Source organism: Corythoichthys intestinalis, chromosome 1 (assembly GCF_030265065.1).
Source record: "Corythoichthys intestinalis isolate RoL2023-P3 chromosome 1, ASM3026506v1, whole genome shotgun sequence".
NCBI lineage: Eukaryota > Metazoa > Chordata > Actinopteri > Syngnathiformes > Syngnathidae > Corythoichthys > Corythoichthys intestinalis.
The window spans coordinates 46,539,641-46,558,067 of NC_080395.1; the positions used below are offsets into that span (position 1 = coordinate 46,539,641).

General features: G+C 39.8%; 1 protein-coding gene across 2 annotated transcripts in view; it reads left to right on the forward strand.

Moving 5' to 3' along the window:
- sbf2 (SET binding factor 2) overlaps positions 1-18,427 on the forward strand; it is a 143,013-nt gene that overhangs the window by 107,017 nt on the left and 17,569 nt on the right. Inside the window, exons 30-34 of one of the 2 annotated variants that reach the window (XM_057859758.1) lie at positions 749-823; positions 3,849-4,030; positions 8,383-8,559; positions 8,889-8,990; positions 14,316-14,501. In XM_057859758.1, the coding sequence (XP_057715741.1) occupies positions 749-823; positions 3,849-4,030; positions 8,383-8,559; positions 8,889-8,990; positions 14,316-14,501 (722 nt within the window). The remainder of the gene's footprint in view (positions 1-748; positions 824-3,848; positions 4,031-8,382; positions 8,560-8,888; positions 8,991-14,315; positions 14,502-18,427) is intronic. The other variant, XM_057859839.1, reaches the window with a different exon arrangement.

Here is an 18,427-nt window from a genome sequence, read left to right on the forward strand (position 1 = left end):
TCAGATTTTTTTTTTCCCCGTATACAACAGGCAAATTGAAGGTAAAACTTAATGTTTGCCCCGAGATGAAGAGGGACAGTGGTGCCCAGAAAAAGTCCCAAACTAATTGGTCTCATTATCTGGCATTTGCAAACTTATGAAATAGCTGATTATGGTGTTTGATTCTCCCAGCACGTTCTTTTTCAAATCCAGACTGACCCCTCCAAAGGTGGCCGTAACCTTAAGCGCAGCAGTAGGTGGAATACGTAATCCACATCCAATTAATTGCCGCACTCCCACATTAGTTCCTTGTAAATTGCCAGGTTGACCTTTGCAAAATATGTCTCTGCATTCCAGAACATTTCGTATGTGCCTTTTTAAACCTCTCATAGCAAAGTTGGAATGAATGAGTGAGGGTGCATGTTTGAGATTACTTTGCAGGTTGTTTGAAATTTGATTTTTTTTTTTTTTTTCCTCTTGGATTTAAATTTTACTGTGTGTGTGTGCGCTGTTTTTTTTTTTTTTTTTTTTTTTTGGGGCAGTACAACATTACATACATTGTCTCTTTACCAGTCATAACCAGCAATGACCATATCATGCATGCCACTCATATCATTAATCTTCAAAATTGCTATCTTTGACCTTAAACTGTAATTCTTAATTGGACGTGCGTGACCATGTGCGGTATGTCAAGCTGTAATATTTTTATGATGTTGACATTATTTTTCATGTTCATCATGACCTCCTCCTCCACACAACCGCCACACAGTGCTTGAGTACAGAGATAAACTATTTACTCACTCAAACCCAAAAGCTACCAATAAGGAAAGAATCCACAACCAAGGTAGAGTGCATATGCCTCGCTCTTCCATTTTTCCTCCTTCAGGGCCACGTTTTCAATCTATCACCTCATCTTTCCTCTGGCGTACTAACCAGGCATATCTCCATTCTATTCGCCAAACTCCCTCTGAGCCACTAATGACTAATCATCACTGAAGTGAAATAAATGCACCTCTGGGAGCTGCGGTTTTTCGCCAACCCGAGTGGCCGCTCTGATCTGGCCTCTTCCACAGCTAATATGTTGGCTCAGCAAGGCCGACTGTGGTCAGTCGGAAGCCTAGCGCAGACTGCAGAGGGAAGGAAGCAGTTTATCCTGGCAGACCGTCGTGAATCAAATGAAATGAGGCACCTCTGACCGTGCACGTAGTTCAGCAAAGAGAGCCCAGATAAAGTCCAAATGTAATTCAAAAGAAATAACTCACTGGAGTCCCAGAGAAGCAGAAAGGCAGTAAACACCAATTGGTTGTAGGATTTCTTCATCCTTCACTATTTCAGACTGTCTGGGACGAGCCCTATGTCAGTTTCCGATGTTTCATTTAGTAGAAGCTTCTACAATCAGATTCACACTGAATCCACCAAATGTCATCATTTCATGATTTTAAGCTTATAACTTAATTTATTTAACTGACATTGAAGGTTATAGATGAACCAGAGTTGCTTTGAAAATGAACCGTTTTTGCGTTGACCACTAACTATGGCATATTGTCCCTTAAAACACAGAAACTAAGGAAATAGATCAACAACCTACTAGGCATGTGCCAATTACCGATTTCAAGGTATAATGTGGTATGAAAACGTCAAGGTTTCAAAACCGCAAAAATTTTCCGTCACACGTCCCTAAGGTATTAGCTATTTTTTATGTTCCAAAAATGCATGGAGTAATCCCTCGCTTGCAGCTTTAAGCACGCCAGAACACGCGAAAAAAATACAAACAAAAATGGCATGAACCGAGTCGACGAGAGAACTAAGGGGAAGGCAGCAATGGCCAGAAAAAGGCTAAAACAAGTAATGGCAAAGTCCAACAAAAATATCAGTACAACAATGTGATAACAAAGAATACAACCGTAATGGCAAGTAGATCTCGAGATGACGCACACAGTGGTAAGCAAGCGAGTTGGCAAGTAATAGTCCAACACACTACTTAAATATTAAGCTTTCCTCATGCAGTGTGTCGCATTGCCCCGCCTCAATAAGGTGCTGGACAAAGAAAAAGAACTGAGAATGCACACAAACATGACACAATGATGGCTATAAACGTCCAATCCATTTCTACTGCGAGAGCTGCCAGCGAACATTTGCTGCCTGTTTAATATTGGTTTCGTTTTTCATACGACGGGTTATTTGTAATATGCAGGATTAAAAAATAATAATATACAACTTAAATATTTTAAAATATCTATTCAGGCACTTTTGTCATTTTGATGTGTGTAAACAATAAAAATGGAAGAATAAGTGTCTTTAATTTTAATTTTGCGAACACAGAATACAATTTGTTGTTGTTGTTTTTTTTAATTCTACTTTTTATTTCAGGTAACTAAGGCTGCAACTAAAGATTATTTTTATAATTGATTAATTGGACGATTAATTATACGTCCAATCGAGTAATCGGATAAATGTCACTTTTTTCAATTAACTCCACAATTTAACTTGACATTGTTTTAGGCATGTTTTAAGTAACAGTGACAAAATGGATGAGAATTTCCTTCAAAAATATTTTATTACAGCTTCCTGACTTAACTGTGGTCCACAACTGTACTGTTTTAAGTACATAAAACTTGTTCGTTTTTAAAGGTTCTGAGTATAAAACATTAAAAGAATTTCTCAGTACACGAATAAGACAAAAGTCCTTTTCATTCAAATGAAAAAAATATTTTTTTATCTTGTGAGCAAAGCACTGATATAAATTGTGTCAATGACTCATTTATTTTCTTAAAACAATCTAAACAACAAAATCGAATAATTTCTTTATCAAACAGTTGTTCATAAATACAATCCAAATCCAATTTCAAAATTCTCTCTTGTATTACAATTTATAGTTTGAATGGGAGCTTGTGTTGAGAGAATAAGCTGTTATATTAATGGGTTTATTTGTTAACAACTTTACTATCTAACAATAACTCAAGTGCTAATATGCTTCTACAATATACCATACAAACGGACACTTAAAAAACTGCTTAGCAAAATCGCTAACTCACTTCATTTACTCACCTCTGACAGAGGCACACCTGATCTAACAACACAAAAGACGATCTAATGCTCATACTCGTTAAGTTAATGATTCAGCAACCCAACCTGAGTGTAGCAGACTAGCAGTGAACTCTCTCTCTCTCTTGCTCCAATCCCTGGAGCACGCGCGCAGCCTCAAATTACAAACAAGGACCCAAACAGTACTGCTCATAGCTGCCGGCAAAACTCAATTATTAAATTCCTTGGCACCTAATGTATTAATCGATTTAATCGATTAGTTGTTGCAGCCACACAGGTAACTAAAGTGTTTTTTCACTTAGTTTTCCTCATTTCTTATGTTTTCTTTAAAAATAATAACCTCACCTTGGCTCCAACAGTTTTTTCAACATCAAGTTAGATCAAGATCAAGTTAGAAGCGTAAACAGCATATCACTAATCAGAAATGAATCTTTCAACAGTTGAAAGAGATTACTGTGAAATGTCCTTCCTCTCAGTAGTTCGTGATGTTTGGAAGACCTTGCATGCTAGCTTTTCCAAAGAAGCTGCTTGTCCATTTGTTGACATGCTAAAAAACAATCCATCAACTCCTGCTTCTAATATCTCCCAGCCTGATTCAAGGTACAAACTGTTTTGCTGATGGATTTAAAGAATGAAGGTGTTTACATAATCCCCTGCGCTGCTGTGCATGTAAACTACATCCGCATGTGTTCTGCATCACTCAGTCTTAGTTTGTTTGACAGCATGCACACATCACAGGCATTGTAACGGTCCCGTGTGTGTCAATTAAAACGTGTGTGTGTGTACGTGGGGTGTAAGTTTTCTTCCTATATTTGTGTTTGCAGGCGTGTGGGCTAGCCTGCGCTCCAGCAGCAGCAGACTCAGCCAGCATACTTCTACAGTGGATGTGGGAGCTAGACTAGCAGGGAAGGATTTGGCGCCCCCTGCAGGGAGTACCAGTCTACAGGCTCAGCTTCTCAAACAGCAAGCTGCCTTCTACGTCTTTGGTGAAAAGTCACATTTGAAGGTAAGATTCACTGCCATTGACAGACTGAGACATCGAATCCTTTTAAACAGGAATGGCTACCATTTAATGATCATGTTTTAGTGCCGTTGACGGCGATATGCGTTCAATCAGTTGGACTGGGAGGGTTGGCAGCATTAAAATATTAGGAGCTTTGTTGATGTGTCCTTAGTTTGAGTGTTGAAAGTGGTTATAAGCCAAGGTTACTGTGTATTCAATGTAAAAACGTTTGTTCGTTTTTAGAGCAACTCTGATTCGTCTATAACTAAGCTAATGAGTGAATAGATCGAAAAAAAACATGACTGGATCTTTCTGTTGCGTAGTAGTAGAGAAAATATGTCAATAAAAACAGTATTTCCAGGAGGTGACTGCCTATCATGGAGGCAGACATCAATGCCTGTACTAGGGATGGGAATCGAAATCTGATTCCAATTCCGAACCGGTTCCTAGTGTTTCAAGGCCTCGACATCACAATGAAAAAGCTTTAACGATCCCTTTAACGTTTCCTAAAAACGCGTATTGCCTCGTGACTTGACTTGTCTTGTTGTCCAGACGCATCAAACTAGCATGGCGCCAAGAACCACTCACTCCAAAGTTTGGTTACACTTCACCAGGAAAGAGGGTGAAAATGAAAGGTTACGATGGTTTAGCACGAGCGTTGCACATAACATAACAATGACAGCACGTAGGATCAAACGCTCGAAAGTGTGTCTTCACTTCACGAGGAAATATTAAAACAAAGCGACTTGCAGTCATTGCAAAGTGGAAATAACTCCATCAGGAGGGAATACGACTGTACTGTCCACACCAAGACGCTAAGGCTCAGTCCTGGCTATACAGCTAGCTAAACACCCAAATGACGATGCAGAAGATGTTGGTATAATTTGCTGACTTTAATCAACCATCACTTGAAGAGTGAAACTAAAAATACAAATGAAAAATCAATTTCGTCTCCAATAACAAACAGGTTCGCATCAACGTAAATCAGCGATGATTAGCTGCTAATACAATAATAACAAAAACGGTTAGCATGCCTTCGCTAGCATTAGCACATCGTTCAAACCACTACACCACTGGAATTAAGTGTCCGATCGCGAGTGGAAACGCACAACAACAACACAAAAGATGATACATACAGGTGTTGCCTCTGTAGATATTTTACAAACATTAACAAACAACGTAGGCTCGTTGCAGTGTTTCCCTCTCTCACTAACTCGCTCCCTCGCTTGGATGTGGCACTTCTTCTTCGCTTGTAAGTAGGGGTGGGCGATATGGCCTTAAACACGTATCACGATAAATTGAGTAGATTTACCTTGATAACGATAAATGACGATAAAGTCACCCAAGCGGACTGTTATATAATTTGAAAATCTGAATCAATACATGAAATACAGATTAACAGTTTCTTGTTGATTTAGTTACCAGCATTCAATTTGATATATTTAACAATTGTACATGCAGTCTAAACATTTTTATAAAAATGTATTGTAAACAATAAGAATTCAAGTATGAGCATTTATAACAGCGTGTATGGCTTGAACAATGTACATTGTCAAAATCAATATGCCTGTGCAAACGTCATTGTAACACAAATGACTTGCAGCTTGAACAGTACACTTCAAAAAGACAGTTTATTGTTAATGGCTGCTGTGACATAATTATTCAATACAAGTGTTTACTTTATGATTTCAGGGTTTTTTCCCCCCCAGTGCATTTTTGAATAAATGCACGCATACATGAACCCCCAAACAGACAGACAGACAGACACACATTAAAGCTATGTTGATCTTCTGCAAATGAAACACTTAAGATTTTATGATAGCAATAATGACACAGAATTAAGCACATACAGAAAAATAGCTGGGGCCATTTCTCGGTCATACTATAAATTTCACCGTTGGATTGTGCTTTATGCTGAATGCTTTACCATCACAAAAGCTATCAGAGAAATCACACAGTCAGATACAAAATAACGCGACATAGTAATTGCTAGATGCAATCCGTGCCCAATCCACTCATTAAGTTCAGCCATTTCGACAAGGTTAGAGCCGCTATCCGACTCCATCACGTTCATTTGTAGCGTTAGCCGCTAGCGGCAGCTAGCGTTAGCCGCTAGCGACTGTGGCCTGGCTACCAGTAGAAAGCACTGAAAGCACCATCTCCGGAAATCGTGAGAACAAGGGAGGACAGCGGGTGAAAGCCCGTCTGGATGCCACCAAGAGTCTACTAAATGTCGGGTGAAAGTTTGGCGAACCTCCCTTAAGCCACACTCCATCACGTGTTGCTTGTAGCGTTAGCTGCTAGCGTTAGCTTACCGGGCTTCTGTTTGATTGGCTTCCTGATGATCACGTGACTCCCTACGTAAGTACATTGACTGCTTTCTTAAAGGGGAATGAGCATAGACGAACAGCACAGAGTCAAAGCGGGATGAAAAGACTATTTTCTTGTTTTATTAATTTACCGAATTTACCGACATGGTCAAAATTACGTCGGTCATCGTGAAGAATTTCGGTGACGGTAAATTTTCGGTTTACCGCCCAGCTCTACTTGTAAGCGCGCTCTTCTTCACGTGAGCGCGTTCTTCTTCGCATGAGGAAGCGCAAGGGCGCCCCCACTTGAGCGTGAAAACATCATAAAAACTAAAAGGCATGCATTTCAATATAATGGTAAATAATACACTTTAACACAGTGGTCTCCAAACTACGGTCCGCAGGCCGAATACGGCCCGCTTCCACATTTGGTCCGGCCCCCTGAACAATACCAGAGAGCATTTTGATTTTTTTTTTTTTTTCTGAATTGTGTTATTTATTTCCTGGCCTTTTTCTGTGAAGAACTAAAAGAGGGTTATTTGGTTATTATCTATTTAATTAATAGTGTTATATTTATTTAGTATTATATTATATTGTATTGTATTATATCATTATTTTTATTTTATTTACTTTTGTTCTGTGAAGAACCCAGAAAGGGTTATTTGATTGTGGCTTCCTGACAAACAATACATTTTTACATTTAGGCACTCCTGCAGTCGTCACACTTTTTCTGTTACAAACTGACCCCGGCCCCTCATCAGAGAAGGGAAAAGTTATGTGGCCCTCACAGGAAAAAGTTTGGAGACCCCTGCAGTTTAACACATATTGCCAAAGGCTGAACAACGACCTATATGCCAATATATACCAATATTTTTTATTTCTATTATTAGAAAAAGGTTTCAGTAAAATGTAACACATTCTTGTGTATTTGCCACTTATTGCCACAGTTAACATTGAGGCTTTGGGCCTCTTTTGACCTCGTTGTGAGTTTGTAAGGTTGTGACTTCTGATTAAACAAACTCGATGCCAATCAAAACGTTTGTTCCTCATTTTCCCCAATAAGAATCGATAAGAGAATCGATAAAGAATCGAATCGTTAAGCAATATCGATAATGGAATCGGAATCGTAAAAATCCTATCAATTCCCATCCCCAGCCTGTACCATTATAGCCAATCTAATGCGAAGAAGCAGTTTGTTAGATTAGCCTGTTAGCATTTGATTGTGAACATTTATGGTGATAAGAGCATATGAGTGCACTTGTTGGGTATTTTTATACTTTAGAGCCTCAACTTAATGTTTGTTTTTAATGTCTGCTGCCCTTTTCTATGATATTAATGTAAGAAGAAGTGAAATTTGTATTGGCGCTCCATATAGTCACCCTGTATTAATTATTTTGCGGCCACTAGATGGCCTGTTATCTCGCTTTTGCTTTGAATTCTCACATTTGGTTCGCGTTCAGAATGTTGCCGCATCAAAATGTAATACAATGTGAAAAAAAGACTTACAAAAATAATATAATTTCATAATTCTCTTCTCAAGAATTCTAATTCATTCATATCCTTAAACATTGTGATTTTGTTTCAATTTTTTTTTTTTTTTTTTTTTTTTGAGAACTACTGCATGTGATTGGAATGTTAAAGGTGCGTGCAGTTGTGTATAGGGGAAAAATAGAGGGATCCACAACAATGCAGATCAGAAGGTCACGATTTTCAAAAATCGGTGATTGGCCAGAAAAATTTGGATCGGTGCACACGTACTTGTGGCATCAATAAAACTCATCTCGTGCAAATGTGCTCCAGTCTGTCAGTGTCAGTGCGTGAGGTAATTGACATCACAAGATCACTGCACTCATAAGTAATGCCATTTTTAGTGTTAAAATATTATTTTCTCACCATCAGAGGTCAATGAGAAAACATTACCCAAAAACAAAGTACTCCAAAGTACTTAACAAAAAGACATAGTTAATTACATGTATTTTTAGTGATATTTTTCTCATATAGTATTGGTGTTGGCTCAACAAAAGTTGCTGTGTCTTACTTTGTCAGGGCCTTAGAGTGGACACCTCTCTGAACTGCGAACTGGTGCCGGTGGACTTTGCGGACATGCGGCAGGTGAAAAGCTCCTTTAAGAAGCTTCTGAGGGCATGCGCACCCAGCGCCAATTCCACCGACTCTGAGGACTCCTTCCTCAAAGCCTTGGAGGACTCAGAATGGATTTTGCAGGTATATGTAAAAAAAAATACACACACAGTATATTCTTCCTGGTTAACTCTTTCAGTGCCATTGACAATGATATACGTTAAATCATGTGGCTCTTTACGTCCTTCTGCTATGAATTTGAATAAAGTTTATCATTAGTAGACTTCCAATCCGTTTGAACTGTAAGAGTTGGCAACAAATGAACATCCATTTATTCGCTGCCAACCCTCCCAGTTAAAAGGAATTGAACGTCTTATTGCCATCAATAGGAGCCAATGAGTAAAAAGCAACAAATCTACATTTTTTATGGAATTTCGACTAATCTAAATTCTTCTTATTCCCATTTGTCACAGCTTCACAAGATCTTGCAGCTGGCTCTCAACCTGGTGGAGCTCCTGGAAAGCGGATCATCTGTGCTGCTCAGTCTGGAGGACGGCTGGGACATCACCACACAGGTAAGAAAGTTGCACTTGAATTTTTTTTCAAGTAGACAGATGATAAGACATTCAGAAATGCACCACATGTTTGTATTGTGTAGTTATTTATCACACCCATGGTTTCTTGGTATAGATACATCTAGTGGCCATACCGCATCATTAGTTTCAGATCTATCAGCACCGTACAAATGAGTAGTTTATTCTTACAATACAGGTAGTCCCCGAGTTATGAACGAGTTCCGTTACTACGCTGGCGACGTAACCCAAATTTCTGCGTAAATCTGAATTAACCCTTAACTATCCAAAACATGTATTATACGTCATTTTTACTGCCCTCGCCAAGACATTGGAGCCAAGTCATAGCTAGACAGCGAGCTAAGCTGTAATCTTTCCCCTCTCTGTCACTCGACTGCAAGACTTCTTGCGCTCTTCTTCGTGTGTGCAAATACGTTCTTCTTCGTGTGTACATGCGCTCTTACTCGCGTGCGGCAGTACTATCTGCTCTCCGCTTCCTGCGCCAAAATAAAAGCATGCGTCACCATACAAAAGTCAACATTATAATCAAATACACAAAAAAAAAAAAAAAACACTGGTGACAAAATGGCGGATGAAAATCCGGCGTCAGTCAAAATCATGTAAATCGGGTACGTCGTACGGATGTTATTCAGCACTAGTCTGGAATAAAAAAACTAAATCAAACATTAACCCAGAATTCAAATTCTAGCATTTGTTACAGGTGAGAATCTGTATTATTTAATGAATACCAATATGTTTGTTTAAAAAAAAAAACATTTTTCTTTTTTTGTTTGTGTAAATTCTCGGTCATTCAGGTCATGGTGGTCCGCAACACCGCCTCTTTTTGTTAGTTGAATTTTTTGTTTTACCTACTTTCCATAAACAAAAATGACTCAAGCAGCTTTTTTTGTTTTGTTTAAAATAGTATTGTAAAAAATGAAGTTGCACATTGAAGCACTTTAAAATGGTGGATGACCTTCTCTGTTTATCCGTGACATGTTAAGCCCAATGTGTTGAACCTAGCTGGATGTGGAAGGGCCAGACAACAATGCCGGTGTCCAAAACAATAGAGATCATTGGCGTTGCTTTTGTTTTTTATGCCATAGCTTGCTTTCTCGTCAGTATCTCATTCCCAAACAGAAAACCAAAAGTTTCCTCAAATCCCTGTGTGATTCAAAATACGACAAGGTACCGAGTGTCTGACTCCACTTTACAATGTTCCGTGTATGAATCATCAATTTGATTTCTCTGCTCATCTTCCAATCGATTGTGTCACTGTTGAGCTGATCACGCAAAGACAGATTATGAGAACACTTGAGCTTTTTGAAGCCTGATGTCACCCGTTTCTGCTGAATTCAATCCGAATGTTTTCTGATTGTGTTTCCAGATCGTGTAAACAGTTGTCAGGTTCCTTTCGGTGTCAGTGTTTCGTCATGCTCATTGCTCATGTTTTCCGTGTTTGCTTTAACAAGCATGTGGTCATCAAAGTGTTTACGGGGTGTCTAAAGCCTCAGGCTGCTGTTTAAGGCCGCTTTACACCAGGTTCATGTTGGTCTTTATCTCGCAAGTGACCTATCAGGCCCGCACTGGTAGATGGTGTCCATATGTTCTGACTGCTTTCCACGGGCCATAGATACCCAGCAGACAGGAAACTCAACTTTCTTTTCTGACATGTGTTTTTCAAGTCCTCATTTTTGTGTCTGTGGTCTGCCTGTAAGTGGCTCGTATCTGAGCAAGGGCGCCAGCGGCTTTATTCACCACTCCGAGTTGGACGTTACAGTAAAGGCCGCAGGCGAGCTGCGAACCCCCCTGCACCCTTCTCGTTCTGTCTGCGTCAGGGCTCATTAGTAGCGTTGGAGGTGACACGGGCAGCAAGGCCTGCCAAGCATTGCATGTTTGGGCAAGTAGAGTGAGTCTGCATTTAACTAGCCTGTTATATAAGCGTTATTGGTAGCAGATGATTAGTTTGACCTCGGAATCGGTTTCAAAACGCCACGCATGTATGCCATGTATGACAAATATGCTTAGCACTGCTTTGTGTCTCAGCTTTCCTTCAATGGATAAAATGCTTAAGCAGCATAGATGCAATTACTTTCACTCCTAATTACATTTATACCAAAGAGATCTGGCTTTTTCATCTAGTAAGAGGAAACCTAACACTTTGTGTAACACTTTTGGGCACAAATTTTATTGCAAAAGGGCTAGCAAGAAGGATAAAAATGTCAACTTCATCACAAATCTACAGTGCCTTGCAAAAGTATTCGGCCCCCTTGAATCTTGCAACCTTTCGCCACATTTCAGGCTTCAAACATAAAGATATGAAATTTAATTTTTTTGTCAAGAATCAACAACAAGTGGGACACAATCGTGAAGTGGAACAACATTTATTGGATAATTTAAACTTTTTTTTAACAAATAAAAAACTGAAAAGTGGGGCGTTCAATATTATTCGGCCCCTTTACTTTCAGTGCAGCAAACTCACTCCAGAAGTTCAGTGAGGATCTCTGAATGATCCAATGTTGTCCTAAATGACCGATGATGATAAATAGAATCCACCTGTGTGTAATCAAGTCTCCGTATAAATGCACCTGCTCTGTGATAGTCTCAGGGTTCTGTTTAAAGTGCAGAGAGCATTATGAAAACCAAGGAACACACCAGGCAGGTCCGAGATACTGTTGTGGAGAAGTTTAAAGCCGGATTTGGATACAAAAAGATTTCCCAAGCTTTAAACATCTCAAGGAGCACTGTGCAAGCCATCATATTGAAATGGAAGGAGCATCAGACCACTGCAAATCTACCAAGACCCGGCCGTCCTTCCAAACTTTCTTCTCAAACAAGGAGAAAACTGATCAGAGATGCAGCCAAGAGGCCCATGATCACTCTGGATGAACTGCAGAGATCTACAGCTGAGGTGGGAGAGCCTGTCCATAGGACAACAATCAGTCGTACACTGCACAAATCTGGACTTTATGGAAGAGTGGCAAGAAGAAAGCCATTTCTCAAAGATATCCATAAAAAATCTCGTTTAAAGTTTGCCACAAGCCACCTGGGAGACACACCAAACATGTGGAAGAAGGTGCTCTGGTCAGATGAAACCAAAATTGAACTTTTTGGCTACAATGCAAAATGATATGTTTGGCGTAAAAGCAACACAGCTCATCACCCTGAACACACCATCCCCACTGTCAAACATGGTGGTGGCAGCATCATGGTTTGGGCCTGCTTTTCTTCAGCAGGGACAGGGAAGATGGTTAAAATTGACGGGAAGATGGATGCAGCCAAATACAGGAACATTCTGGAAGAAAACCTGTTGGTATCTGCACAAGACTGGGTCGGAGATTTATCTTCCAACAGGACAATGATCCAAAACATAAAGCCAAATCTACAATGGAATGGTTGAAAAATAAACGTATCCAGGTGTTAGAATGGCCAAGTCAAAGTCCAGACCTGAATCCAATCGAGAATCGGTGGAAAGAGCTGAAGACTGCTGTTCACAAACACTCTCCATCCAACCTCACTGAGCTCTAGCTGTTTTGCAAGGAAGAATGGGCAAGAATGTCAGTCTCTCGATGTGCAAAACTGATAGAAACATACCCCAAGCGACTTGCAGCTGTAATTGGAGCAAAAGGTGGCGCTACAAAGTATTAAAGCAAGGGGGCCGAATAATATTGCACGCCCCACTTTTCAGTTTTTTATTTGTTAAAAAAAGTTTAAATTATCCAATAAATTTTGTTCCACTTCACGATTGTGTCCCACTTGTTGTTGATTCTTGACAAAAAATTAAAATTTTATATCTTTATGTTTGAAGCCTGAAATGTGGCGAAAGGTTGCAAGGTTCAAGGGGGCCGAATACTTTTGCAAGGCACTGTAAATGCAGAATTCAGTCATTAAAATACAGATGTATATTTTCTTAAGTACAAATTACCTATATAGACTTAAACCTGTGTCAATAAAAGGAATCATTAGGGGCAATTCAGATTCAGAGATTTTGTCATTGACACCAGCTCTCACAAGATGACAACAGATGACAACAAAATTCTGTTCGATGAGTGAGCATCGAGCCGCTGCAGACGTTCCCTGCCGCCAACTTCTCTCTCTTCTTCAGAAATTACAGAGCAAGTTACAAGTAGACACACATATCATACAACATAGCAGGGATACAACACGACGCACAGGTTACATGTAGGGATTTTTTTGTACGAAAAAAAAGGAGAACTACCTGTCATGGCTGGAGGTAGGGGGGCGGAGGGGGTCAGTGATAGTAAGAAAAAGGCGGTGGCGGACTGCAGGGAGTGAGGTTGTTTGTGAGTGTGTGTATGCTTGTTGAAAAAAACCTTGTCAATTGCGCTGAGACCAACTAATAAGATCCATTTTCGTATGAAAGACCAGCACAGTTGATCCACAGAGGAAATACAAAAAAAGCAGACAGACTAGACTGACGAAGATAGCAGCAAACAGAAGCAGGGAGGAAACACGACTGCCCCCGATGAAGGCAGGAAGAAAACACATGGGAGGCGACTTCGCTCGCATTCAATACATTCTCTATGGATCAAGCGCGACAAGATTTTCGTGACATCACGCTCGTTCCATAGAAAATGCATTAAACCGTGTGTTTTGCCCCTTATACTGTTTTTATAGGGTGAATTTTAAAGGAGCTCACTAGTAGCTAACGCCGTGATTGGTGGAGAAAATATCAGTTCAGTCATAAAACTAAAAGTACATGTTTTAATGTTAGAATTTTTTTTTTTTTTTTTTTTAATGTAAATGAACAACGAGCAGAGAATGTACATGCCTACAGCAAAATATATAAGCTTGCTGACAAGGTGGACTATGACATGGTGGACATTACCGGCTTTAATAAGCATGTGGTGGGCCTTGACTTGAAAACATTATTCCGTTCTAACGTGTACTATGGATTGTTTAACAATTAAATAAAAAAAATCTTGAAGATCTATAAATCCATTGATATGTAAGTATGACATAGTGGACATGTTACAGCTAACAACCTCCAACCATACAGAATATAAAGAAAGAAGGTAAATGTTTCCCTGTTGCAACCTGTATTGAAGAAAGACCAATTGCTAGAAAAACATCCAGGGTTCGTAAAACCAGTGTTGCATAACGACAGCGGAGACAGCTATTTCAAATTTAAAAAATGTTCTATATGATAAAATACAAATACAAATCGCTTTTTTTTTCATCATAGTTTGGCTGGGCTTATAACAGTACTATTACAGTACTTCAGGATGATTTATAATCCAAAAAAACATAGCATTCATTTTGTGAAGTAACTTTGTAACAAATAACCGTTTCGTTTCATCTGTACAGGTGGTGTCTTTAGTGCAACTGCTGAGCGACCCTTTCTACCGAACCCTGGAAGGATTTCAGGTGCTGCTGGAAAAAGAATGGCTCTCCTTCGGCCACAAGTTTAGCCAGCGCAGCAACCTGAGTCCCAGCAGTCAGGGCAGCGGCTTTACACCTATCTTCCTGCAGTTCCTGGACTGTGTGCACCAGGTGAGCTTTTAATACCTTACCCCCCACTGGCCCAGAAACTTACTCGCCCACTTTCTATATGACCACACATCCGTCATATCTTCTGCATGAGCTCATCCCTTCCGCGAGGGTGAAGATGGGAACAAGTGCAAGAATCTCTGTTTGCTTTAGTTTTGCACTTCCAAGTCCCAAGGATGAATGTGTAACGTCAGCTGCGCATTACACTGGTGAGGCTGCGCCCCAGATGTCGCGTGAACCCGCTAATCGGCATAGAACCGTCTACGCTCGCGTGTTTCAGCATCTTTTCGTATTTGAAGCAACACGTGAAAAAGTAGCGTTCGGGGGATTGAGAGGAAGGATCGTGTGTGCGTGTGGGGCTTTTGGAGGCCTGGCTTTAAGAATCAAGTGCAAACATATGAGCCTCACACTCAAATGCTTACTTTAGACAATATCGTGTATTAATACGCACACCCACTGACATCAACACATACTTTCAGCATTTGTCTTCTGAAAGGGTCGTTTTGGCAGATGTTGGCGGGAGGGCCCACGGGGGTCTCTGGAGCGCTCTAAACAACGGGATTTCAGATAAGAGCTGAAAATAGAAGTGCCTCATGTCCAAAACAGCTGTTGTTTTCACCAGTGGACCCAGGTGGCCTCAAATAAGCGATGGCCATTGACGCTGCCGGCTGGGAAGAATGGCGCCGGACGCCGGCTGGCTAGCTTTGGATCGTTCGGTGATGACATAGTTTGCCTTCAGAAGACCAACAACGGTTATTTCCTGTTCGAGTTGCGCAAAATAGTTTATAAAATGTTCTCACGTTGCTTTTGGAAATTGGCGGTTGCTCGTTTGCAAGATATGTAAGGCCTCAACCCGTGGTAATTATGGGTGATAGCAAAGTCATTCGTCATTGGACGTCTACTGCTTTCCAACAATTGGTACAAACTGTACTTCCGAGTACTTTGATAGAAATACTTTTCAGAAGAGTCAAACAAAGTGCTTTAACTGATTGAACAATCGCTGCCAGCCCTTACTTATCCAATGTATTGGACATCTATCGCCGTCAATGGCAGCCAGTGAGTTAATCGTGAAAAACCTTTCCCCTAATTTAATATTAGGAAAAACCAAGAGAGCCCATGAGCGCCACACAGTGTTTTCCGCAGCCCTAATTAATTTTTGTATCAGTCTTTTTGACGAAAACAATTATTACGGTAGTCATATTTTACTCATTTCAAAATGTGTTCGTCTTTGTCTAATTTTAGTCGACGAAATCTCATACAAATTTCATCTACCGTATTTTTCGGACTACAAGTCGCTCCTGAGTATAAGTCGATACAGCCATAAAATGCCCAACGAAGAGAAAAAAAACATATACAAGTCGCACCGGAGTATAAGTCGAATTTTTGGGGGAAATTCACTTGATAAAATCCAACACATAGAACAGACATGTCATCTTGAAAGGCAATTTAATATAAAAATACAATAGAGAACAACATGCTAAATAAATGTACAGTGTACAGTGCATGAACAACGAAATGTGAATATACTGTCCTACGTTACGGCTCGGTCCTGGCTATACAGCGAACTCCCAAAAGACAATGCTGGACGTCCGTATAATTTGCTGAATCAATTTGGTCCTCGATAGAAAACAGGTTCGCATCAACGTAAATAAATGATAATTAGGTACTATTAGTAATAAGTAACAGGTTAGCATGCGTTCGCTATCATTAGCACATCGTTCAAACAACCACACAACTGGCTCTAAGAGTCCGATCGCGGGTGGAAAACACACAACAACAACAACAACAGAAAAGATGATACACGCAGGCGTTGCCTCTATAGAGATGATTTAAAAGCATAAACAATGAAAGTAGGTTCGCAGCCGTCTATTCTCTCTCGCTAACTCGCCCACTCACTCACTCAGAGCTACGTAGCTGTCCGTCTTCTTCTGGCGTGTGAGCACTCTTCTTCACGTAAACAAGTGCGAGTGCGCCCTCACGTGGGCGTGAAAGCGCCACAAACTAAATGCATCCATTTCAAGATAAAAAAAGTCAATAATACAATTGAACATACACTGCCAAAGGCAGAACGCAAACGTGGCCATAGCTATAAAGAGTTATTCAGATAACTATAGCATAAGAACATGCTAACAACTTTACAAAACCATCAGTGTCACTGCAAAAAACACCAAAATAACATGTGAAATTATATCATAATGTGTTAATAATTCCACACATAAGTCGCTCCTGAGTATAAGTCGCACCCCCAGCCAAAATATGAAAAAAAAAACGCGACTTATAGTCCGAAAAATACAGTAGTTTTAATCACAATTACTCAAAATGTTTTCGTCTGTAACATTCAAAAATTTAAGTCCAAAATAAAGGGTTCCAACAATTTCGAATGAACAAAGAGACAAGCACAAATTGTAGCGTCTACAAAGACAACGCCAACTTGGTGACGGTAATAGACACTAAGCAGGGAAAGCAGTACCGTAATTTTCGGACTATAAGGCTTAGCTGACATAAGCCGCCACCCACCAAATTTGACAAGAAAACGGCATTTGTTCATAGATAAGCTGCACTGAACTATAGGCCGCAGCTGTCCTCACTGTATTACGGGATATTTACACCAAAAGAATCAGATTATATTTGACAGCGGCATAATAACATTGTCATAACATCAAATGAACCACCATGACTGCTTTGAGGCAATTGGCTGCAAAGCTTTATTGCTTCAAGAAGCTTCATTTGGATATCACTGCTCCCCTGGGGGAGACAGTCAACCTCTGCTGTCAACGCTGTTGTCGTCTAACATGCCTCCTAACATGCATTGCAGCGCTACAGATGTAAATAACTATCAAAATTCATTTTTCTGTCCTAATTATTGCTTCAGTTACTGTTCCAGTTGTTTCATTAATTGCTACTTATGGTATTTGGTAACACTTTATTTGACAGTTGCGCCATAAGACCGTCATGAGACCATCATAATTATGACATGACATTCGATTGAATTACGATTCATGGTGCTATGACTCAATTATTGAACGATGATCACGGTCATCACGATTATCACGGTTATCGATGCATCATACATTACTAATTAATATAGTAGCCAAACAAATTTATGTCCATTATTTATTTAAACTATCCTGATGATTCAATTGGAATGATGGAAACATGACCATAACAACAAAAAGCTGCCCTTAAGCTGCTTTTTTATTCATTTATTTATTTTTACAAGAAAGTGCAAACACATTAACCGTTTTAAAGGCAGTACTTATTTCTCTCAACAATACAATAACATTTACAGGTGGAATGAATTACACATTTTCTGGAAACAAAGTGTCTTCAGAAATAAGACTTCTTTTAACCAATATACTTTATTTTCACAGATTTCTGTCCTATTTCGTATCTTTGTCGTGTTACCACTGTACATAATCATGGTTTTACACGTTCTGCATATGAAATACAAATTAGCGAATTAGCTAATTAGCTTAGCACTCGACGCTAACTGTTAACATCTCAAAAACAACAACAATAAAGGCTAAACCGTACAAGAGGGTTCGTGTACTCACCTCTTATAGACGCACATGGGTCTTAGCAAAACACTCAGGACATTTTTCAATTGACATGACTTGAAACTACCGTACTTGTACTGCTGGACATCTGAAAGACAAGGAGCAACGAACTATCTCTCTTCCCCTCTCGCTCTAAAAAATAACTTGCGCACAGAAGCGCGACCACCGTCCCTGCCTGTCTCATACACAAATTTATTTTCCAGTCTTTTAAAAGAAGTAAATCTCTCGCTCAGTAACCGGCAGCATCCATCATAATGTTGTGCATGCGTCCGTTAAAGGTGTCCGGGCAGGAGACGTGTCTTGAATTTCGTTCTGCTACGAGCGGCTGTCACAATGTTTAATAGGGAAAATCATCGTTTTTGAACCTTTATG